The sequence below is a fragment of the Sturnira hondurensis genome, unplaced genomic scaffold (assembly GCF_014824575.4).
Source record: "Sturnira hondurensis isolate 20B ecotype Veracruz unplaced genomic scaffold, ASM1482457v3 Scaffold0010448, whole genome shotgun sequence".
Classification (NCBI taxonomy): Eukaryota; Metazoa; Chordata; class Mammalia; order Chiroptera; family Phyllostomidae; genus Sturnira; species Sturnira hondurensis.
In genome coordinates, this window is record NW_028083079.1 from 5,017,347 (window position 1) to 5,043,187 (window position 25,841).

Consider the following 25,841-nt stretch of genomic DNA (forward strand, 5'->3'; position numbering starts at 1 on the left):
TTTCCATGAAGGTCTTTGACTTGGCTGCTATGGGAGTGAACCTGCATCCTGTGCAAGACAGGGCTTCCCAAACTTCTGTCCTCTGAATGCCAACTGGACAACAACATTCACTATCACTTGGATGTATATTTACTCAGCGTCAATTAAACACAATTTTTATTCAGTTCTAAGGTACACAGAAAACCATGGTCACATGTATTCAGTAGAACGGGAGCTGTAAAAATAAGTAGGACCAAAACAATGTTAATAAATTCTGGCCAGATACTATTACCTGCTACCTGACCAAACCCCTGGACCTGCTCTCACTTTGAAATACAGAGGAGCAAGGGATAGATAGGTGTTAGGGACATATCTGCACCAACTGAAACATTCTCCTTGATGTATTCTTCAGGTCTGACAGAGAACTGAAATGGATCAACATCCCTCCTGTGTGACCCAGTCATACAGGAGGGAAGTTGTATGCTCATGACGTCTTATGTCACGTCCCGTTTTGGAAAACTTCAGCTTAAGAGACAGGGACAAACCCTTGAGACTCCTGGGGGAAGGTTTCTGCTTCTGCGCGGTGCTCAGTTTCCGAGTGTCAGCATGTGCTACGACTTGACACAGACTTAGAAATTATCTGGGTCAGCTCTCTCATTCTGCTTATAGGGAAACTGAAACGCAAAGTGAGAAATGGCTTTCTGAAGGTAGAACAACCCAAGAGTGCCAAGAGGCGGGGCTGAAACTGGAACTGCTGGTTTCTGATCTAATTCTCATTGGTCTACTCGGTCACACCCCCCTTCAGCTAGTGGGGAAATTAAAAGAATTCAGAGGTTAATCATTTCACAGGTGAAAAGGTAAAATGATTAGATTATGCAGATAATAAAATGCACATGTACATGGATCTTGAGCCCAATATTTTCACTTTATGTTCTAAAACCTACAAGAAAATTTCAGGTATATTAGACATTCGTTTTACTTTTAAAAAATGCTTACAAAGTTCTCACTAAGCCCCAGCTTCAGTCTTAAACACCAAACACACAAAAACACATATAAGTGGTTTTATATCAGACCTGTGAGGTGGGTGCTTTTAGTACCCTCTTTTCTAGAAACTCGGGCACAGAGAAGTAGATTAACTTGCCAAGGTCACACAGCCAATGATGATAGAACTCTAGACTGGCTCTGAATCGGATGCTCTTACTTAGCATGTTACATTTACTTGCAACACACAAAAAGAAAATCAGTGCATTGGGGGAAACAATAAAAGGTGCTGAAAACACGTACAGGAAAACTGCCTCTGACTCCTTGAGAATTCAGGCACCGCATTACTGACAGTGAGACACGCATATGCCTGCAGACTGCGCCTCACCCACCCAACAACAGCTGGGCGACCATTAATCTCCTGACGCTTCAGTTTCCCCATCTGTCAAGCAGGTACAGTAGCACCTAATTCAAATGTTGAAACAGTGACACAGGACTGTATCTGCCTAAATAGTTCCCAAAATACAGGAAGTGCTCAAAGGACGGCAGCAGAAGGTTGAGAGGATGACACAGGGCTGAGTGATGGGGACATTCAGTGAGCAGGCTGCAGGCAGGGTGCTGGCCTAGACTCTGCTGCCCGGGCCAGGCCAGTGCTGCTGCTGTGGGACGCATGCATGCAGACGGCGCCACTGACCTTGGAGGTCACCGCCCTTCCCATGAACCCGAATTTGGGTCAGATAAGAAAACACAATTGAAAAGTTACAGTGATTAAAAGTTGGCCAAACATGTCCATTTGGCTTTTTTTCCCCCATAAGATGGCTCTAGTAGCTCTTAGCAGTCTTTACCCTCATTTTAAACAACTTTGTTAGATTGTATTGTGACTGCTGTATTATCAGCGTGCATCTAAAAAATACTTAACGAAAGTTAGTGAAATTTTTGTGTAGCTACTTTAATATTGAGGAGGGAAGAAAATACACATTTCCGGCATATTATGCTTTATTATTTTAAGAGAGGTTAAAACGCAACTGAAGCACAAAGAAAGGTTTGTGCAGTGTATGGAGAAGGTGCTATGAGTGATCAAATGTGTCAAAAGTGGTTTGCGAAGTCTCGTGCTGGAGATTTCTCTCTGGATGAGGCTCCAGGGTTGGTTAGACCAGCTGAAGTTGACAGCCATCAAATCAAGACAGTAATTGAGAACAATCCATGTTCCACCATGTGGGAGACAGGAGACATACTCAAAATACTGCAATCAATAAAGTTGTTGGGGACAATGAAAACTGTGTCTTTTATTTTACGGAAAAAAACTAAATGGGCTTTTTGGCCAACCCAATACTTTCTTGACTAAAAGTGGAAGGGTCCTCTCCCAATAAGGACAAGCAGACTCCCATTCGTGCACGTGAACTTGGTCCCATTTATTTGACCACCAAACTATGGAGCCACCGAAGAATCTATGGCTTTTACATTTAGCTGGTCAGAAATCCTCCACATTACCTGGTGCTGAAATAAGATTGAGGAAAGTACACATGCACACACTGCAAAGATGTGTATGGATGGATGGATTTGTCTTAATGGGTAAAAACATATCAGATGGATAAGTACAGGGTATCTCAAGTAAATGTGTGCTCCTCTGGGGAGAAAGCATGGCACCAATAATTTCCATGGACTATTACTCTGCAAAATCTCAGCACAACAGCATCCCACCCACCCACTCAAAGCAGTTATTTCCCTTAGGAATAAGGACCACATGCTCAAGACCCTTATTGCTTGTGTGTATGGCTTTGCATTCTTTTCTGCTTTTTAGCAATGGGGAGAATCTCTTGCAAAAGCATGTCATCAAACGCTTCCTTTGTTTGAGGCCAAATAACCATCACAATACATTTCCATTCTGAACCTCTCGCTTTTATGCATTCCCAAGATTTTAAATGGACTAATGGGTGCAGATTCTTAAGGCATCCACGGCTCCATTGGAGCTGCTTGACCTTTTAAGAGCAGAATCACTGATGCATCGTGTGCGCTCAGAGCTGGTTGGGGACTTGGAGTTCATGGAAACCAGTGGTTTTCAAATACAGCTCAACAGAGCTCAGCTTTTATCTCTGCTACACAGTAGCTCCAAGGTATGATTTTGTTTGATCAAAAGGGTTGTTGGCTACATATTTGAATAAATTCAAGAATTAAACACATAAACATGTCCTCTCATTTATCAGATGAGGGAACTGAGGACTGGGGGTAAAGTGGAATTAATAAGGTACAAAAGCTGCTGTGAGCACTGGGTCTGGAATCAGGGATTCTATCACCGGCTCCATCATTTACTGTGTAACCCTGGGGAAGACACTGGGTCTTGGCACCCTCCCCTCTCTACAGTACAGCAACATCATTACTTACTCTAATGCGGTTCTTGTAATAGATTTAGGGAATATAAAGTTGTTTTTAAAACAGTAATGTGCTCTCTCTATGTCCATTTATTTAACAGATATCTGAGCACATTCTTTATGCCATTATTTGGCATCTCTTCACAGAAGTCTCAAGGATTCCCAACCTTTGCATGTTCAAACTGAACACACAGTTTTCTTTCCAAACTGTGCAGGGTGTTCCAGCTCCGTGAATGGTACCCACATCCATCAAAGTGTCTGACAAACAGACCTAAAAGGAGTTCTTGGATCTCATCTCGCTCTTCCTTTATCAAGGCCTGCTAGTTCTCCCTTGGAACTAGCTCAGCATCACTGCACGTTTTCCCTTAGGACTCCCTTCGCCGTTGCTCTAACCCAAGTCACAAGCCATCTCTCTCCTCGCCTCCTGGGAGTGGCCTCCCGCTGGTTGGCTTGCACTCACCCTGCCATCTCCGCACGACAGTCAGACACTCAGACTCTGCTCTTCCTCAGGGTGGCCTCCCTGACCCTCCTGACCTCGTCAACCTCGTCAAGCTCTGTGTGATGGGCTCACAGTAGCTTCCCATTCTTCGGATATGATTAAAATGTCAATTATCTGCATGGTTATGTGAGCGAGGCTTGGTTTTCCCATTAACTAGAAGCAGCAGGAGGGCTCAGATCCAACTCTGCACCTCACCCACGTCATGGCCTTAGCTGACAGACTTTCTTCCTCTGAGCCGTGAAAAGCAGGAAATAGCTCAGCGACCTGAGCAGTGACTTCTAGTGCTGACAGTCTGTGAATTCTTTGGGTATCTCTATGAACATCGACATGTATATGTATATATACGTATATATATTTACATATGTGCATGTGTGTTTGTCGATTCAGAGAGACCGACAGACTTGGGAAATAATACAGATATGGTTAACTCTCCACTCCCCAGAGGCTCCCTATGTGCAGTCCTCTCTCTGTCTCCCGGGTCCAACAAAGACAATACATCACAGGACCACAGACCTGATTACACTATTCATGATCTCACTCGGTGGAGATTTAGTGCGTGCCCTACCCCATGGCAGCTACTAGACCTTGCTCTGGACTCTCCAAAGTGGAAAGGGGCACCCGGTGTCAGTCACTCATCCCCCACAGCAGCCTAATCCCAGCCCGGCCGTTTCCTCTCCTGGACTTGGCTCGGGGCCATTCCCACAGCAGGAACACGCCAGGCTCCCCACCTGAATTCTCCAGGTCCTTGTAAGCTTCGGCCCAAGACTTGGCCATGTTGGCCAGCGTGTACTCCATGATCTGGATGTCGGTGATGGGGCAGTTGCACTGGGGAAACTCCTCCGCACACTGGCATCGGCACTGGCTGTCCCGGCACACGTACTCGCCCTCGCCGTTGCACATGATGTAGCTCAGGGCCGACTGCACAAACTTCTCTTGCAGGTACTGAGGGAAGATGATCTGCAGGCCTGTTTGAGAAGAGCAAGAAGAGGAAACGGAGGGGTTTAAGGAGGTGTTTCATTAACAGCTTCAAAAGGTGACGGGCAGGAATCCGAAGCTGCTAGCTTTCTCCCTGGGTACTGTAACCAAAATACCTCGGAGCCTGCGTACATCCCAACAGGTCATAATTGGTGAGGCCTCCAGTAGCATTGCTTCTACTTCAACGTATCAGGTCCTGACCTTGGCCATCTCTGAAATGCATACTCTGTTCTGTTATATTAAGACTGGGGTCTGGTATATACCTTTTCTATTTGGGGAGAAAATCCTTGTTGGAAAACACAAGATTATTGTTTATTTTTTTCGTATGTCCTTCATTTCTTTCCTTTTCCTTTCTTCAAATATTTATGAACCCTATTTATGAAGCACAAGTCCTCAGCTAGGCAGTAGGTCTACAGAGATAAAAAAGGAAGATTAAAAAAGACACGCTCGCAGCCCTTGGGGAGTTCGCAATGTAATCAGCAGGGATAGACAGAGACACACACCATCATAATGCGGCTTTATAGACCCGAAGCAGAGACGGCCCTGGGAGGCAACGCGCAGCCGAAGACTGCAAATACCATGGCTTGGAGAGCAGGGAAACCTTTGTAGAGGAGATGGTATTTGGGCTGGTTGAAAAGTAAATAAGAAATCATCTTGTAAGAGGAACAGGAGGAATATTCTGAAGAGAGGAACAACAACAAAAAAGACATAATGTATCTGTGAATGCATTGAACTTGGATGGGGGGGGGGGCTTCTGTAGGAGAGCAGGTATTAGAAAGGAGCAGGTGCCAGAGTGCAAAGAGCTTAAACCTAAGGAATTTGAACTTCATTCTGTGGATAATGGGGATACTTTGGTAAATTCCAAGGGTAAGAATGAAATGTCAAGAGCAATATAATTTCATAAGACCACTGTATCAAAAAATATCAGTGAAAAGTAAAACCAGAGACTTAATTTTCTTTCTCTCTTTCTCTCTCTCTCTCTCTCTTTTTTTTTTTTTTTTTTTGCTTTAAACATGAAGAAGCCAGGGCCCACTGAGGGAAGGTGACAAGCCAGTTGTTGGTGGTGAGTACTCTTTACTACATCTCATGATCTTTTCTCTATACTTGAACTTATCAAAGTCTGAATCCTCAGAGCCAATGATGGAGAAGGGTTTATCTGGGCATGAGCTCTCCTCCTGTGCCCTTGAAATGTCAGCATAGCCTCTGGTGCCCAGACAGTAAGACAACTCAGACTTAAATTAGTCCATTAATGTACTTTCACCTGGGACATTTCTCTCTACTTCATGTGGAGCTGATAACAGTTTTAGCCACCAATGGGTATGAGCTTAATGGTTTTACTACCCACTGTGCGAAAGAGAACTGTTGTTTGGATTAATTTTTTATCATTCATGCTTCAGGGACATTCCCCACCCTACTCATCAGGGATTTGCTGAATAAACTCAGCTTTTCTTTCCCTCTCTACTTCACATTTGTCTCTCTAGACTTTTATCTTTCCTTCTCTCGCCTTCAAATTATTTTTAAAAAACAAATCTTGCCCTGGCTGGCGTAGCTCAGTGGATTGAGCGCGGGCCTGTGAACCAGACGATCGCAGTTCAATTCCCAGTCAGGGCACATGCCTGGGTTGCAGGCTGGTTCCTTGCAGGCTAATTACCAGCAGGGGACGCACGAAAGGCAACCATACATTGATGTTTCTCTCCCTCTCTCCTTCCCCTCTAAAGATAAATAAATAAATAAAATCTTTAAAAAAAAAAAACCAAATCTCCATCATTTCAAGTGGTGTTCATATGGCATCTCAAAAAGACTATTGGAGAGAGGCATTGTGGAAATGAAGCGTGGGCCTCCAGCATGTCGTGAGGTTGGAAACCACAATGAGGTAGCTAAAAACCAGACATTGCTAGAGTCAGGCTCCTCCCTCACTACTTGAGTCATCTCAAACAACTTATTCTCCCTTTCTAAGACTTCATTTTCTTTTCTATAACATGAAAATACTTTTAGTACTTACATCAGAAGGTTGTTGGGAGGACTAAGTGCAAGAATTTCTGCAAAATGTCTAAAACCGTTCCTGGCATATAGCAAGTAGATGTTAATTATCCCTTTTGTAGATGATGTGATAATGGTACTCCTCTGATTAAAGTTTTTTAAAGTTTCAACAGAATCTACAGAATGCATGAACAATAGCTGTGGGTATTTAATCAAAAGAAAATGACACTCAGAAGGCAGTCTTTAGATATTTAGAGAGATTTCACAAGAAGCAGGGTTAGGCATTCTAGGCCTGTTGAACCGGCAGTGCTGGGAGGGCTATTCAGGAAGGTGTATCCTATGTGAACGTGCATGGAAGGCGTTCTACCAGATAGAGCTGCCCAGCTTGGGCAGTGGGTCTCTTTGAGCCTGGGTGAGGGCCACACCGATCAGCACGGGTCCTCACGAGTTTGGGTGGCTGCCCGGAAGGGCTTGCTGTACAGGGATATAATACCGAAAGGTGGGCAAAACAAGTCAAATTATGCAGAAAAGTTTCCTCTAAACTAAGTCTACAATTCTTTCTGAGTATGCATTATTGAGTCATTTTATCTGTATCACAGTTTTCCCTTCCAAAGCAAAATTTATTTTTAGCTGATTCCTATCCCCTATAGGCATCTGAGTCCATGGATTGGGGTTGAGTTTCTGTTGCTTAAAGGAATTCTATAGACTATACCCGCAGTCCTATTTTTCTAGCTTGCTCATCATTTTCTTTCTCCCCTTTGTAGGGGATAAAATATTCTATTCTTGGTCCCAGCCCAAAAGGAATTTGGGGAGAGCATTTTTAGAAAATTGCGTCAAACCATTTCTCTGTTTGGCAAGGATACAAAAGGCAATATTACCTACCCTATTTAATGCAATGGAAAACAGATGAAGTTTTGGGTTGGGGGGCTTGTGGGAGAAGCTGAAACGCAAAACTGACTGCTCTTTAAAAATGGAAACTCAGAACACGTGAGCTGTCTCTGAGGCTGAGTCTCCTGGGCAAATTTGAAAGAGAATAATGAAGACATAGCAATTAAAAAGCACTTTTCTGCAAAATGTCATTACTGTTTTAAAGTTACATAACCATTTCTACAGCAGCGGAGGTTCACAGAGCAGTCACCGCCAGAGCCATGTCTCCTGATGACCTGCGTCCAACAAAGAGACCCATTGCTGACCTCCTAGATGGGCGCCTGAATCCGGCAGGCTTCAATGGGAGTCGTAAATAATTTGGAGGGGGATTTGGCCTCTGGAACCACTGCTTGAAAGATATACAGCTGCTGGCTAGGTTGGAATATTCTGTCCCCACAGTTCCCAAAGACACACACACACACAGAGAAAGGAAAACTGAGAAAATGAGGGAGAGAGAGGGAGAAAAAAAGGCCACTGTTATTGCCAAGCATATAAATTTTGCTTCACAAAACCCAGGAAGGCAATAGTTGAGAGCTGCATTTGAACACCAATTCACCCACACTAAACATATGGAATATTTCCCCCTCAATCTCATTATACTTTGGGAAAAAAGCTTGTTACACTTTAAAATGGAATGTTTCGGTGTTCCGCAGAGTGCGTGGGCAATGTAGATGTGGGAACACCCACGTCGCCTTCTCTTTGCCTGCTTTTGCCCACTCTCCTCAGTCCTCCTTCCTCCCACCTCACGTTCAACACATACACCTCCCAATGTTTTCTGTATTTTCTACAGTCTGAAATATGATTTCTTATTCTCTCCAGCACACAGTGAAATAGCTCTGTTTTCTGGTCTCCCTCCTTCCTCTCGTCTCCTAACCTTATCTTCTTTATTCAGAACACACCAGGCACCCTGTCCTTTTCCAGTGCCTCCGTGTGCCAGTCATAGCCCAACAGTCTCTGCACTTACCCTTCCCTGAGCCTAGAATACTCTTTTTCCCAGGCTCCGCCTTCTGCGTTGTCCTGCATTCCAGCCTTCCCAGACCCCCCATGTTAACACGCCTCTCTACCTTCTTCGCAGGATTCATTACTTAATGAAACTATCTTCTTAAATTGCTTTCATGTTTATTTTTCCATCTCCCCCATTAGAAGGGGAGCATTAGGGAGCAGGGCCTCGCCTTTCCTTTACAGGGCCAGAGTGTAAGTTAAGGCCAAGCCCAGTGTAGGGTTCGTGAACTCATTTGTCAAATTAAAACAAAAAACTATCCTATGTTTTATCCCAACAGAAAAACATGCTGTCCCTTTAGATTTAGAAGATGTTAGAATTGAAAAGCTAGGTGATCAGCCCAAAGCCCCACAGCTACAGTAACAGACTCAATCCAGTTGAGTCTTGAAACATTGGAGGGTCCTCCCACCCCTCCAGCGGACAAGTGTGAAAACTGAGACAGAATCCTGGCTTAGCGTTCCTGCAGTTGCTCTGGTGCAGAGGGCCTTCTGGGAGTGTTACAGACTCTCTAAACTCGGGTTTCTCGCCTGTGAAATTAAAAACCCCAATAGCCATCTTCCAGGGCTGTTATGAGGAGTAACTGAGGCCAAAAAAAGGCATAAACAGCACTTAAACAAGAGCCTGGTTGTCAGGGCCTGAATGTGTGCATCCCCCCCAAATTCATTATGTTGAAACTCTACCCCCTAGTATTAGGAGGTGGGGCCATTGGGAGCTGATTAGTTCATGAGGGTGAGCCTCCCTGATAGGATTAGTGCCTTTATAGGAAGAGAAAGAGACAAGCTCTCTCCCTCCTTCTCTTCTTCTTTCTATCTTTCCTTTTCCCCCCATCTCTCTTCCCTTCTTTCCACACATATTGCTTAAACCCTACTATGTGCCAGACACCCCTGCCATGGATACCAGGGTGAATGAGGCAGGCAACTCTCTGCCTTTGCAAGCCTCACAGCGTAGGAAGGAGACAGACGTATAACTAACCAAGCTGCCTGGATGCAGCGAGAACAGTGCTCTACCAGAAGCACAAAGCTGCTGGGGGAACAAGAGGAAGGACGTCTAACCTAGAATAGAGTGGGGGTGGTCAAAGAGGCTCTCCTGGAAGGGGAGGCCTTTAGGCTGAGACCCGATGGATTAGGGGATGGAAGATCCACAGGAAAAACAGACCAGAAAATGAAAACACCACAGGCCAAGGTCTCAGGCAGTGGAACGTCCAACTAAGAACTGACTTAATAATCTCCTTCTTTTCCGATTAAGGTTCATCATTTTCTTCCTTTGTTTATCTACTTGCTTCCAAATTCTATAGAGAAGAAAGAGTTCTGGTGCCTCAGAGAAGATCACAATTCTGAAGGGAAAAATGACATAGAGCAGAGATCTGTCAGCTCATTAGATGAACGGCAACAAAAGTCAAGGATCCTTGTTCCTCGCAGGCAGGGACTGTACCCGAGATTGGAGGAGTGTGCAGGGAAGGCTCACTGTATTGTTGAGTTTCAACCACTGGGGGAGGGAGGGTGCCGCTAAAGTAACAAGACCTTTCAGGATTGCTGAAGGATCCTGGAGACCTCCAATAACATCGTCAATATTATTGCTACCAAAAGCAAGCACCTGGTTTCGGTGACTGTTACGAAATAGCTGGGAAAGAAGATCTGATCAACAAAAGCTAAAGGTCCTTCTGAGATATGGAGATTCTAGTCCAACCTTCCTCTCTGATCATGATCCTGCTCGTTTGTTGGTAAGAACTCACCCTCCTTCTTCAACAAGGTATGTGAGGAATTGTTGAAGCAGATGCACCCTGACCGTCTAAGGACACCGAGGGGCTCCTTGGAGATTCAAAACTAAGGCACAAATTTTTAAAATAATAGACAAAAACCTTCATTGATAATTCAATTGTAAAAAGTTAGCACCATGTCTGGTACACAGTAGCAGACGATGTTTGAGAAATATATTTCAAATGTTGAATGCCAGTGATCTATTATGGAGATGAAAGAAAATAAGTCTGGAGACAGAAATTACGGGACACTTGGTGATGTGTGTGGGATGTGGACAGAGCCTTGAAACCTGAGCGTGGCCTTGAATAGACCAAGGGCAGCCACCCTGTTCCAGGCAGAGGGCTTACCATGAGCAAAGATTAGTGTGTGAATACCTTGGATCAATCAAAGTCTTGTTCAAAGCAAAGATCATGTATTTTTCTGTTTTTTTTTTCCCTCAGCATTGTTTTATTTTAGTTCATATCCTAATTACTTAGTATAGTACTATTTTTTGATGGACTCCCTCTTTTCTGACCTATTTCATTAGATATTAAATGCATGATCTCATGCAGTGCTAAGGGGAAGGGGGGAAATCCAGGTTAGGTTCTATTTTGGTTGAACATCATTTTTTCTATCCTGTGCTTGCATCAGAATGTGGCTCCCCGTAGATACCTCCAAGCCCTATAGGAGTCCCAGCTGTTGTCTTGTACCTGCTAAGCTGTGCTTGTCAAGTTCGGTCTATTTCTGAAAAGCACGAGGTAGGGAAAACAACAAGGACTGAACCTTTTGCTAAAAGTCCTCCTGATCCCCTTCCTCGTGAAAGCCTTGTGATTTCAGACTGGCAGATAGAGGACTTTATGGCTCCAACAGCCATTCTGAACTCCAGCGTAATGAAGGCATGCAGGTCAATTACCCATCTGTTTGTGTTTCTATTGCTGTGAGTTACGGTATCCATCGCTGACAGCTCATTGGAGTGGAATGAAAATAAGACAATAATTCACCGGGTGAAACTGTGCAGAAAGGGCAAAAAGGCTATGATCTCATTCAGAAGTTCAGCCCTGTCTCCGAGATGGGTCATTTGCTCTCTGGGAAATAAAGAAAGGCAGCTACCTGGGGGAAGAGTGGGTGGGTTCTGGCTCCCTCTTCTGGAGAGAGTCACCTTTTCTGTCCCAAGGTATCGTCATCTACTCTGTAGGATCTTTGGAGTAGACTTGGAGCCCTTGGATGAAAAATCCATTTTCACTATCAGAAGTTCTGAGGCTCAATGACATGGGATGCTCCAGTAGGCAGAGAACTCCTTCCTCAGCAGAATTTGAAGGCTGATACACTAAGAATGTTTTAAAGAACCCAAGGTCCAAATGGCACATGGTAGATTGGCTTGTCATTAACTCATATTCAGTGGCCCTACCTGCAGTGTCCTCCCTTTGAAAACACTGCATGGCTCTGTCCTGAACCCAGGTGAGTTCACATAACATGTTTTGGCCAATCAAATGGGGGTGGACGTGATGTATGCACCTTCCAAAATGAAGTAAGAAGAACCAACAAGGGGGTTCATGGGTTTGTCTTTCCCCAACCCCAGGGGAACAGCAATGTTCCATATTGAGGCCACCAGATGAGTGGAATCACCATGGACTGTGACCATGTTGTAGCATCAGGAAAAGGAGCATCTCCTTTTGCCAGCCCCTGAGATTCAGGGACTCTTTGTTAGCACAGCATAACCTGGTCTACACTAGTAGACACAGGAGTGGGAAAACTATGACCTAGGTGCCAACTTATCCCACCCCCTGTTTTTGTAGATTAGTTGTATTGCAGCAGAGCCACAGAGATCTAACGATTGCCTATAGCTGCTTCCACATCACTACGACAGAGATGAGTATTCGCAACAGCAACTGAGGGCGGCACGCAAATCCTAAGGCCATCTGGCTCTTTCCCGAAAAAAGTTCGCCAGCCTCTGAACTGATTGCTCATTAAGATTCTTTCAACTTTGATTTTCTAAGAGTCTACTCTCTACCACACCATTCATTCATTTATTAAGCAAAGATCAATTAGTGACCATGTGTCAGACACTCTTCTGGGCTCTGGAGAAAAGACCGGAAACTGGAAACAAAATTCTTGTGCTCATGGAACTCACCTTTTGGTGAGGGAGATCCACAATGAAAGAACACATAAAAATTAAAAATGGAGCAGGGTTTATACTGACAAAGGCATGAGGGGTGGGAAACTTATACGTGACCATTTTAACTTTAAAAAAGGAGGAAATGGTCTAAACTATGAAATCACCAAGGATAAAAAGGTAAGCATACTTTTATAATTAACTTCATAAAATTTATACATGAAGGATGCCTTCAAGCTTCAAGAAGAGGTCGACTCCATTTAAGCAAAAGTTTCTCCATAGAACAAACGGTAAAATCCAAACCTGACACCTAGAAGACTCTGTGTGGCCTGATCCTAGATCAGCAGAGTTCTCCAAGTTCTTCCCTAACCTGGCTCCCTTGCTTTGCTACAACCTGCCACAGCCCTGGCTCTGTCCTCATGGGCCAAGTTCCCTCCTATTCAAATGCTGGCCCAGCTGTTATTAACTGCATGACCTTGGGAAGTTAAGTCCAAGAGGCTTAACTGTTCTAATTCTCAGTTTGCTCATTAAAGCTTCTGTTGCAGTGCTGGTGTCAAAATTAAGTGAACAATTTTATATTTTGATTGTGGTGTATCGTGATTGCCTGATTGAATATGTTTGTCAAATCACAGAACCCGTTCACTTCAAAAGGGTAACTTATTTTGGATGTAAATTATACCTCACGAATTGGAAAACGAAACCAATTATATGACACATGTTAGAGTCCTAGTATATGACCATTGTTCAATTAATATCATTTCCTCATCTGTTTTCTGTGCTTTCCCTGGAGGCCTTTGGCAATCTCAGGCACCCTCCTGTTGCTATCCCGAAGCACCCTGCGCATAGCTCAGATTCTACCAGAACACTGATCACATCATGCTATGTATGTCTATGTTCATGTTCCTCCTGGTGTGTGAGCTCCTGGAGTAGAAAAGGCAATGGCTTGTTTATCTCCATTTCCCGGTCACCTAGGGCACCAGTAAATGTGTCGGAAGGAAGATGAATGTACACAGATCACACTGCAGAGAGGACTGGTTCCCTGCTCTGTGCCCAGCACGCCCCACCTCTCTCTGGAGCCATCCCTCCTTCATGAGCAGGACCTGCTATCTGTCCCAACATCACAGCTGGAAACCTGAAGCTATATTAACTTCAGCTCAGCAGTGAAAGAGACAGGTGTTCAGATGATACAAAAGGACCTGACCACTAATTTCGGCACATATTTGTTTTGCATCCATAGCTATAAATCATGATTCTTGGGGACTACAGCTATTTTTAAAAATATTTCTCTGCATTCTCTTAAGGATACCAAGCACAGTGGTAGATCCTAGTAGGTGTGCAAAAATAAAACCGCTCAATTCAGCAATTATTTGGAAAGACCTTTTCCTCATCACTTTACTAAGTTGAGTGTTGTCCTAGATGCTATAGATATGGAAAATGAATAAGACGTGATTTCTGACCTCATGAGTCAAGGGGATAGGAATGAACCCAAATGACATGTATAGTCAGGCATTAGCCAAGTTGTATGCCATAGAAACATAAATCGGCAAATGTACCCAGAATCAAATACAGTTGGGAAACTCTGTATTTAATCCACCTCTTGAGACTCATAGTCCACATTAGCACAGTTAAGGCACTGAGAAGGCCTGCAGTAAGTAATTGAATGTGGTTTCTGCCATTTAATCCAGTGCTCCAGGAGCACCAAGCTTTTGTTGAGTTACTGTGTGCAAATAAATAACCCCAGAATCTCAGTGGCTTATAACCACAAAGGTTTGTTTACTGCTCATGTTTCATGTTGGCTGGGCTTTGACTCTTTTCCCAGAAGCCTTCTCCTCTTAGGATCTAGGCTGAAGGAGCAGCCTTCCGCAGGTATATGCGATTCAGATAACAGAGAGAAAAGAGCAGAAGCCAAGGTAATATCTGAAGTGTCTGCTAAGATGAGGCATGCATCTTGTCCTTTCACACTCCTTTGGCCAAAGCAAATCCTATGGCCAAGTCCAATGTCAACCAGCTGAGAAGTGTGCATCTCCCACAGGACAGCACCACAAGTCACATAGCAACGCCCTGGCAGTTACCCAAGGGGAAGCTAACAGTGCAAGCTTGTGATCTACTGCAGAATAAGCTTGTTGTGCCAAATATTTTTTAAAAAATTGAATTATCATATTCTTCAGCAATTTCACTCTTAAGGTATATACCCAGAAGATTTGTAGACAGGTATTCAGACAAAACCATGCACACATATGATCATAAGAGCAATATTCATAATTTCACAAAGGTGGAAGCAACCTCAGTGTCCACCACCCTGACTAGTAACCACAATGTGGCACAACCATAAAGTGAAATTTAAGTTAGCCATGAAAAAAATGAAGTACTGATATATGTTACGACATGGATGAACCTTGAAAACATTTTGTTAAAGAAGCCAGACAATAAAAATACCTATTGTATAATTTCATTTATAGGAAATACCCAGAATAAGCACATCCATAGAGACAGAAAGCAGACTAGTACTTGCCAGAGGCTGAATAAAGGGAGGAATGGGGAATGATTGTTTAATGGACACAGAATTTCCATTTGGGGTGGCAATAAAGGTCTGGAATTAAATAGCGATGATAGTTACGCAACAGTGTGAATATACTGAATGCCACTGAACTGTGCATTTTACGACAGTTAAATAAGCTTTATGTCATGTATATTTTACCACAGTAAAAACTAAAAGATTCAAAACAAATTGATTTGACAGTTCAAATAAATTTAAATCAGACCTATTTATGGAGTACCTACTAAGAACGAAACACGGAACTAAGAATAAGTAGATAATAAACAAGTAAAAGAGGATATGGTTTCTTCTCTCGGGTCTTTTAATTACAATTTAGTAGCAAATATGCACAATTGTGCACATAACGCAAGGTGGAATGCGTTGAGAATATAATAAAGGCACATCAGAACTGCTGTTTGCAGTGCCAAAGGAGAGCTTCTTTCTGACTGAGATGATCTGGGGAAGCGGGGAATAAGGATTGACTTAACAATCTTAAAAAATATACTGGTACCATGTCTATCAGAGTCAATGAATTAACTTCCACACGTGATTTATTTCCGTTTTTGGCACCTTGGTGCCTGGTTTCTGCACAATTAATGAGCTCAATGAAGAACTGAATGGGACACAGTGATTAAAGGAGATCATATCGCCACACTGACCATGTACCACGCAGGATCTCCCTGCCAAGTACTCAGCCAAGACTTTATTGAGGGGATGGCCTCAAATGACCACACACCAAGAGGTAAGTCCCCTGAGATCCCTCCTCTCAACATCAGCCTATACTCCACCAGAATTTCCACCTCTTTGTACAAGTCTAAGTCTTGAGTCGCCAGTTGATTCCAGATTTCTCCAGGTTAGAGGCAGCACCTCCTATAGCCCTGTGCACCCAGAATGTTGCAAGACCTCCCTAACAGTCTGTTACAAAGACATTTGATCTGTTCCAGTTCTGGATCCTCTGGAGAATTTGCGAATAGCTACAGAAATGGAATACCTAGCCATGTATATAAGTTGGCACGTCATTTTAGGAAAACTTCAGACTTTCTGAAGTAACTAGCAGAACCTATAACCCTTTCCCTAATAAAAAACATGATTACAATTTATATGTTTCAGGTTGATAAACAATATAGTGTATAGTCTAAGAGCACCAGCGTTGAGTGGACCTGGGTTCAAATTCTTGCTCTGCTGCCTACAAGATAGTTAAGTTCTGGGAGCCTCAATTTTGAAATCTGGAAAATGGATCTGTGTTGAGGCATATATGAGATGCTAATATTAAAACATGAGGTCTATACCTGGCATGTGAGAATTATCCAGTAAATTGTAGCCATGATTATTATTTTTTTACCAGCCCCCTTGGTTTTTTGGTCAGAGGCTTTCTACATATTGTTCTATTTAAATGAAAAATAATGGCTCCAAGGCAGAGGTGTTTTTATTCCCATTTTGCAGACTACAGTCCCAAAGAACCTCAAAGACTTCATTAACCAGTCCAAACTCTTATCACTACCCAATGCACTCTCCCGAAGCTCCCCATTCTGTTTGTTTTCTGGTTGAGTCTTTAACTGACATTTCAGTCTACTCTTCAAGAGGAACTCTACTTTCCCTTCTGATGACACAGAGAACAGAGTACTTACTCCTTGGCTCATAAAGGAAAACCAATATTTGGCTGCCTGCAGCTGGGTGGAAGCCAGCAACCCCGTTGGCACAGAGGCGCTGCTCTTTTATCCAACAGAGGGAATCACGGGAAGGCAGAAATGAGGATTCCCATCAGTGCCTCCCAGGCCCCTGCTAATGAGCCAGGAAGGACCTTCGTCATAAACCATTGACTGCAACTCTGGGCTGATTCTAAGAAGGACTCATCCCAAGGTGCACTGGCCACAGCCACTCAGTGGCTCGCTCTGGGATCAAAAGGCCACATTCAGTGACAGGAGTGTAGGGAGGCAAAGGCTTATGAAAAGGAGACTTGCTCATGTCCTGTCCCCTCTTCCTCTATTACTACAGTCAGGCAGGGACATATTACCATCCTACCCGCATCTAGAATGTGTTGTACTAATTCAGAGCTCCTCCGGAGAAGGGAAGTAGCCTTAGGAGCCCAGGTGACTAAGAACTGAAAGCTGGAGGACCTTGGGAAAGAGATTTTACCTTTCTGAGCCTAAGTTTCATCCTCTGAATAATGGGGAAGATAAACCCTATCTCTTCATTAGTTGGAAGAGACACATTGACGAGTGGATATCAACACATGTCTAAGAAGAAGCAGCAGCTCAAAAAGTGTTCTTTCCAAACAGTTCTACGCTCTCTGTGCCTTTCTTTCTATCTCTCGTTGCAAGATGATGTTGAAGATTATCGTCTTCACTCCATCTGTGGTGTGTAGCTACTGGAGAGACTGTTTGTGCCACTTCTCTCCCTGGGCCTCCTCCTCTTCCTCCCTCCTCTCCTCCCCCTCTCTCCCCTCCCTCTCTTCCTTTCCTCTATCCTTTTTCCTGCTTTCTGTTTTTTTGTTCCTTCCTTTTTCCCCCCTTTCCTCCTCCTCCTAGTCTTCCTCCTTCTAGTTTCACTTTAGCACCAATCACGCACAAAAATTCAGTTCAGCAATGTGTACTGAGTTCCTATGTCCAGGGCGCTGTGCTGAATATGATGAAATAGAAAGTTGGCAGGTGCAACCCTCTCTTAAAGAGAAAAAATAAAGCCAAAACACAACTGAATGTGTTGCAAGATGAGTAAAAAAAAAAAAATCATACAATAAAAGAGGTCTTAAAAGAGGTTTTTCAGAAGCGGCGGTATTTAGAGAACATGGCCCCTTCCTGGAAGATATAACAGCTACTTCCATAGAAGGGGCACATGTACTTTAAAGATTGCTATCCGTGCAAGGTAGCATAGTGGCCAGCACACAGTAGGTCCTCAGGAAACGGTTACTAGGCTGAACTGGATCCAGTGTAATGTGGGATAAGAAGTGTAAAAGTTCCAAGAAAACAGAACTCACTATGTTCTGGGCAATTCATTCATATAATTATTCATTCATTCATTCATAAATAAATTTTAAAATAATACTCTGAGCACTGTTTATGTACCAGGTTCTATACGTTCTTCTAGAGATAGAGAGGGTCCCTACCATTGAGGAATTCACACTTCAATGGGAGAGTCATACTGATAATATAGAATGATCATGTGTGTGTGTGTTTGATAGAGGGAGAGAGAGAGAGAGAGAGAGAGAGAGAGAGAGAGAGAGAAGTTCTAGAGAAGAAGGTGGGCAGGGTGCCTAATAAGGTTATTAGGTGGGCAGAGAAGGTAAGAGAAGCTTTCTTGGAAAAAGCGCAAGTCCAGAAATTTAAGAGATGATGTGCGAAGGTACAAAGTAATACAAAATAATAATTTAAAAAGATGCCTATAGTGAAGTGTAAGAAATTCCATAGATCCAGAGTAAAGATATGAGTATGTGTTGGAATGCAGAATAAGACAAAGACAAGAAGTTATTAGGCAAAGGTTTGATTAGGTTGCCTGGTGCCAAGTTAGGAAGTCTAAAATTTATACCAAAATCTCTACAGAAAAGGTGAAGGGTTTTAAGCAGGAATGTGACCATATTGGATTTGATTTTAAGAAGATCACATTTGTGTTTGTGATGGGGATGGACAGTAGGAAGGGTGAGAATCGTGGAGGCTGGCTTGGCAACGACTGTGTGGTCCATGGAAGGGAGGAATGATGGGGGCCAAGCTGAACCAAGGAGTGGGTGCCGAAGGAAGGATCTCTGATATGGGTGGACGGTAGTGCTGAGCACTGGAAGATGAACTGAACTTGATAAAAGAGAGGACCAAGGTCACTCAAGGCATGAAAGGATTCTGGATGCATGAGTGACAGGAGATAGAGCCTAGTCTCGAAGGAGCTGAGATTTCAAGCAGAGACAGAGGAAAAGAAAAATGAGAAGGATTACAATGAAGGAGGAGGAAGGAAGGAAGGAGAAGGAGGAAGAAGAGAAATAATTTGAGATTAGCAAGGGAAATAGGTAAAATGGACCATTTGGACATGAATAATTAGAAGGAGGCTCTTAAAACACACCAGCCTCAGGGGGCCCTGCCTGGAGGTGCAGGAAGTAGATGATGCCTCCTCATCTTACCAGCCTTTCATCCCACCCCCCTCACTGCCTAACCTCCCGTCTCTTAAAGATCTTTACCTTCTTTCCATTCAACTTCCTCTTTGAGAAGCTGAGAACTGGCTAGTGACCCCACTGCTTTTCTTTTCATTTACAAAAATATCATATGCCATTGAAACTAAGATGTCATTCACTGTGAGACAAATCATTGTTTTATGCACACTAGGATGAAAACAGCCTGCTAATTAAACTATGACATGCCATTAGATACAAGAAACATGCTAATTTCAGAGATGCAACTTAAATTTATGAAAAGTAATCGGAAGAAAAGTTCAAGGAAATGCCCTCCTTACCACATCTGTGACCTGTAGCCACCTCTGAACCCCTAGGTCCTTCCATCCTCCCATCACTGTAGATAAATTAGCAGGCTCTCTTAGTTAAGGCAAATAATTACATTAGCACGAAAGACCCTATTTACTCTCGTCTGCTGAACTTGGAGCTTAAAGCCATCCCTCTTTCTTGTCGAATCAACTTTTCCCTCTCTAAATAATAATTTCCATCAGCATATAAGTTTAGTTGCTCCCATATTGAAAAAGGAGAAAAGCTCCCCTACTCCACATCACCTTCTGCTACTGTGCCCTTCACTGCAACACTGCCCTGTGGTTGGCTGTATCACTTGCCTTCATGTCCTCCATTTTAATTTCCTCTAGCCCACAGTCAACTTAGGCTTTGATTTCTATAACTCCATTGAAACATTTTTGTCAAGATCACCAACAACCTCATGTTGCTAAATCCACTGCTTAGTTCTCAGTCCTTATCTTAATTCTCCTATCAGCAGCATTTCTAACAGTTGACCAGGATCTCAGTTTGGAAAAACATTTTATACTTGGCTTCCAAGATACTACACCCTCTTGGATCTCTTCCCACCTCCTTGGCCACTTCTGAGCTTTCTTTTCTTGTTCCTCATTATCATCCCATTATCCCAACCCTTCAATATTAAACTCTCCATGGCTCAATCACTGGATTCCTTCTCTTCTCTAACTACACTTTCTCCAAGGTAATCTATCCAATCTCACGTCATTAAATATCATCTCTATGCTAATTTATGTCTTGGCTTCTCTCCTCTGACTTTTCAAATGCACATTCCACATATATACTTGTATATATAATAGACTTCTCAAATTTAGGTACAAACCCTATTCCTCATGTCCCATCAAAACTTACCCCTCCCCCAGTCTTCACCATATCAACAAGGCAATCTTATCATTGAATGGACTCAGGCAAAATTTGGGGATCACCATCTTTCCTCTTGCACTCACAAGTTTCTCAGTGCACTTCTGAATAATGAGGTCAGCACTATTTAAAAATATATCCATGATGCAATCACTTCTCACAACTCCCACTGCCACTGTCATGGTCAGGGCCACCAGTTTTCTTCATCTTGATATACACAGAAGCTGCCTAACTAGGTTCCTTGTATGTGTTCTTTCCCTCAATAGTTTTCTAGTCAACAGGCATTGTGATTCACTTAAAATACAAGTCAGGTCAAGTTACTCCACTGTCTGCATTTGCAGTGGCTTCTCATTTAAACCTCAGCAATATCTAAGGTATTTTCCATGGACCACAAATCCCTGCATGACCTGTTCCCTCACTGTCTCTGAGTATAAAGAAAATATATTTCTTTGTTCACTTGTTTATGTCTGCTGCCCCCACATACTACATATCAGCTCCAAAATCATGGAGATTTAGCTCATGAATTGCTATATAACCAGCTCTTAAATCAGTATCTGATATAGAGTTCATGTTCAACAAATATTGCTAAATAAATATGTGAATGTATGAATGAAAAAATATCTGGATCATCCCTAGGTTTCAGCAAAATATTCTTTCTGCATCCCTTTCCACCCTTTCCACATCAGTGAGCCACTGAGGCAGAGCTCTGCTCTCTGTATCCTCACCGGATGGATACTTGATTAAATTACATGACAATGTCGGTAAAATGCTCAATGGGCTTCTTGGAGAGAAAAGTATAAAAACAAGAAGTTATCATTATGCTGTTAGCATTATTACTACTAGAAGCTGTTGCTTCTTTGGCTACTAATAGCCTCTGATTATTTCTATGATCCATTTTTTCCCTCGCTTTTAGTCTCCTGTAATCCTCTTCCTTCTCTTTCCTATTTATTTATCCTTATCTTTGCCCTGTTTTGTGGAGCTTTGATGAAATGCCACAAGGTAAATTGCATTACAGTGTCATTCATGATCATCCCTATCTGCCAAAGTGAACCTCTGCCGACCACCCCCCTCCCAGCCTCGTTCATAGGAACTGGGAAAGGAACAGAGAGCAACGCTGTTTGGAGAAGAAGCTCTGAAGTTGCCCCTTCTGCCATCCTTCCTCACCTACAAAACGGGGATGTTAGTTACGCCATTTTCATAGCGATGCTGTGAGGATTAAAACTGTAATCAATACAACTATGTAATATAAACAAGTATGAGTTAAAATAAACATAATGACAATAAATTGGCACAGTCCCTGTCTCATAAGGAAGAGCTGAATAAACAGGATCTGCCACCCAGCCTCAGTGCACGCAGACTGCTGGGCTGGACCACCTGCTGCTTTTTGATGTCCCTGCGGCATTCATGTTTTTATTTCCAGGAGATGTCAAGATGGAGGACGCTATTAAATACATTTTTTACTAGCTGCATATTACATATACAGAAACATATGGATGCACATCACGCGTGTGCAGCTCTATGTGTGTCCACAAAGTAAAACACACCCATGTGCTGCCACCCACATCAAGCAGCAGAACATCACCAGCACTTCTAGAAACATCACTGGTCCTCCCTAACTCCATGGATTCTAAAACGATGCAATTGTTTTTACTAGTTTTGAGCTGTAATGGAATGGAATCATTCTGTGTGCACTCATCTGTGTCTGGCTCTTTTACTCAATGTTCTCTCCATGAGATCCTTCCATACTGTTTCATGCAAGAGTATCTATTCTGTTCTCATTTTTGTGTTGTAGCCCATTATGTGAACATATGACTATTTATCTATTTTCTTGCTGATGGGCATTTGGGCCTACTTCCATTTGGAAATTTTGAATAAAGTTGCTATGAACATCCACGTTTTTTGGTGAACATAGGTAACGTTTCTGCTGCGTGTATTCCTAGGAGAGCTGTAGTTGCTAGGTGGGATGATGAGGGCATACCGAGTTTTTAGTAAATACTGCAAAAGGGTTTCTCAAAACAGTCGTGCTCACTTATTCCCCCTCCCCCTTGCAATGGGTGTTAAGTTCCCGTGGCTATGCATTATCACTGCTTGATGTTGCCGGTGTTTTTCATTTGGGCCAGACTGATTGAGGGGTTATGATATTGAACTGCGGTTTTAATTTACATTTGCTGAGGACTAGTAAAGTTAATTACCTTTTCAAATGTTTCTTTGCTATGTTGCTATTCTTGTTTGTGAAGTGCCTTTTCCTATCTTTTCCCCATTCTCTTGTCTTACTGGATTGTCTGTCTTTTTCTTATTGGTTCTAGGAGTTATTTATATGTTTTGCAAAGACTTCTCTGTCAGATACGTATATCACAGGTATTTCCTTCTACTCAGTAGCTTGCATTTTCATCCTATGAATAGCAGCTTCTGAGGAACAGAAATTTTTAATTTCAATGTAGTTCAATTTATCAATCTTTCTCTTACACTTAGTGCTTTTTGGATTCTGCTGAATAAATATCAGAATACTGCAAAGTCAAGAGATACTCCTCTGTCTTATATTTAAGAAGCTTTCTTCTGTTACCTTCCAGCACCGGAAGATTATTCTCCCTCAGTATCATTTTTTCCCCAAGATTCCTCTACCTAGGCAGACAGAATCAATTACTCCCTCTTCTGTACTTCCATAATAGTATGTATTACTCTCATTATCTCTATTATATATTACCTCGAATCATATGTATCTTCCTGTCCATCCTCTCTATCTCACTCCCACACTCTACTCACTCAATTATCTAAATTCTTCATGATCTTTTTACTAAATCCTGGTCATGATGCCTTCTAAGTATAATAACTCTAAAATTGGCCTATTTTTCTCACCCCCACTGCTACCTTCATGTCTAAATTTCTGACATCTCATCTTAAGTACTGCAATAGCCTCTAACTGGTCGCCAGTCTGTAACCTATCCTTCTCTAATTAATTGGCCACACGCAAAAGCTAGCATGGTCCTCCAAAAGATCAATCTCTTCCGGCTACTTCCTTTTCGAAAACCCTTCCATGGTGCCCATTATTGTCAAATTAATGTTCAACTCATTAACGTGCTGCAGAGGCCTTCCAGGATGTGAAGGATTACTTTGTCTTTCTCACCACTGATGTCTCAGCTCTAACCTCTTAAACACTTTTTCAGTTCTTCAAGCGCCCCTTCATTAAGACTCTGCCTGCATACCCATGCCACTGCCCTCATCTTCATCCTTCCGGTCTCATCCTTGCATCATTTTTAGCAAGAAAACTTTCCTGACTCCCTGGTAAATGAACTCCCCATGCTCGCTGGTATTGTAAAACCCTCACATTTTTCTCCATTGCAATGCACTATGCCTATTGTTGTTTGAATCCATCTTCTCTGTTAAATTGTGTGTGTCCTTGGGGTAGAAACCGAGTCTTGTCTACTCCTGTATCCTTGTGCCGAACTCGACGCTAATTTGGTTCCTTAAAAAATAGGTACAGGGCAGGCAAAAGTAGGTTTACAGTTGTTCCTATGGGAAATAGTACAATAATTAATAAATAATAACACAAGAATAAACTGTGTTTCATGTACTCACCACTGTAAATGGATCCTTGCCCCACCCTATATATAGTGAGTTGAAACAAACTGATCTGTGTTCCAATGCCCATGGTATAACACTGGGTTTGGCACATAACCAGTCTCAAGAAAAACTTCATAAAACACTAGAAATGCTGCTATTGAGGTCTTAAAAACCACTAATTTCAATCACTGCATCCAAGGGAATGATGATTAAATAATCATCATTAAATAACATTTTGACCAAATGTCATCCATTTATAACTCAGAGAGTCACTATACACTTCAGTTGGCCATTCTAGCTTTGTACATTAGAAAATCTATTTTATACTGAGTTTAAACTGAAATCTATTTTATCTCAGTTAAAAGCTGGGGTCCTTGTAGTTTCCTCTAAGTAGACCAGGTTTAACCCATTTATTCCATATTAATGAGTTTGACTATCCTTTTCTGCAAGATAATCCTTCAGGTATCTGCAGTCGAGTCCTCTTGCTCCCAGTCAACCCTCCTCAGCAGTTTATCATAAGACATTTTCCTTCAGGCACACTGTAGTTTCTTGATGGTAGTTTGGGTGGTCTGTTGGATGCACAGACCTGAATCCAACCCTCCAGGTGTGTTCTGACGGATCTAGAATAAGACAAAGCTCTCACCTCCTTTTTTCTGAATAATATATGTCTATCATGTAACCAATGGCAGACCTGAGTTTTGGGGGACTAAGACTTATACCTTAGTTGCTTCATGAAAACACTAACTTAAGATTAGATATGAAAGTGCATATTTACAATGAGAAAGTCTGAGGACTTAAAAGGTGAGGGACCCTAGACCTCAAGCTTCATTAGTTTCATGGTAAATCAGCCTCTCTAAATGTCCCCGTGATCTGAATAACTTCCCAGTAACACCCTGTGAATCCGTTCTAAATATATTCCAATTATGAGTTACAGCTCTTTCCTCCTCTAACAGCACAGCAGGGGGATCAATGCAGACTGAGCCGAACTTCCTGGATTCAAAGCCTGCTGGCACCTTGAGGTCACTGTGGGGCATCATAGGAACAAACTAGTATTGCTAGCATGCCCAAGGCAGTTCTGACTCTCCTACTAGGCATTACCAAGCTCACCTGTCTACTCTTTTCTCTACTAAAGAGGTAGGGTTATTCTTCCCGTATCCGAGGGTATGTTTTGTTTTAACACTAAACCACTTTCTTGGCCTGAGTTTCCCCGAGGACTTTCATTCATTGTTCCCCAGTGACACTTCCAAGCTCTCCCCGAACCATTTTCCAACCATCTTCTATAACGGGAGCATGAATCAAGCAGTTGCCAAGGAACCAGAATATAAAAGTCACATTAAGCTCTGCTTAGCTCTACCTGCCAATCTCAACCCAACTTTCCTCCCACTGACATTCACAATCACCTTTATCATATACCTTTCCAGAAGGTCACATTTTTAGTCTGCTCAAAGTTAAAGCAGGCAATTTCTTTTTCTGACTATAAAGTTAATACATGATCAGAAAAGTTAGAAAAGGCACCGCAAGCCCAACGTAAATCATCTATAACCTAAACCACCCAGAGGTAACCTCTTTTAACGTCTCAGCTCATATCCTTGCAATATTATTTTCTTTTATTCTTTTATACCGTCATGCCGTACATTCCCTCAGAAACTACCCATTTTTAAATTAACATTATATCAAATCATTGTCACATATACCTGGAAATTCTTTATAAACAACATTTTAGTACCTACTTAATGTTATGTTGTATGAATAGCACATTAATTCACTTAGCTTCCTCATGTGCAAAACTGAGATTTTTTACATTGTTTTTCAGTTATAAATTATGCTTTTTAACACAGCACTATCTGTACTTAGAGCCTTGTTAATTTTTCCCC

General features: G+C 42.5%; 1 protein-coding gene across 2 annotated transcripts in view; it reads right to left on the bottom strand.

The window, feature by feature from the left end:
- Positions 1 to 25,841, bottom strand: part of BRINP1 (BMP/retinoic acid inducible neural specific 1) — a 381,254-nt gene that overhangs the window by 25,496 nt on the left and 329,917 nt on the right. For both annotated transcript variants that reach the window (XM_037059155.1, XM_037059154.1), the window contains exon 6: positions 4,557 to 4,793. In XM_037059155.1, coding sequence (XP_036915050.1) covers positions 4,557 to 4,793 — 237 coding nt within the window. The remainder of the gene's footprint in view (positions 1 to 4,556; positions 4,794 to 25,841) is intronic.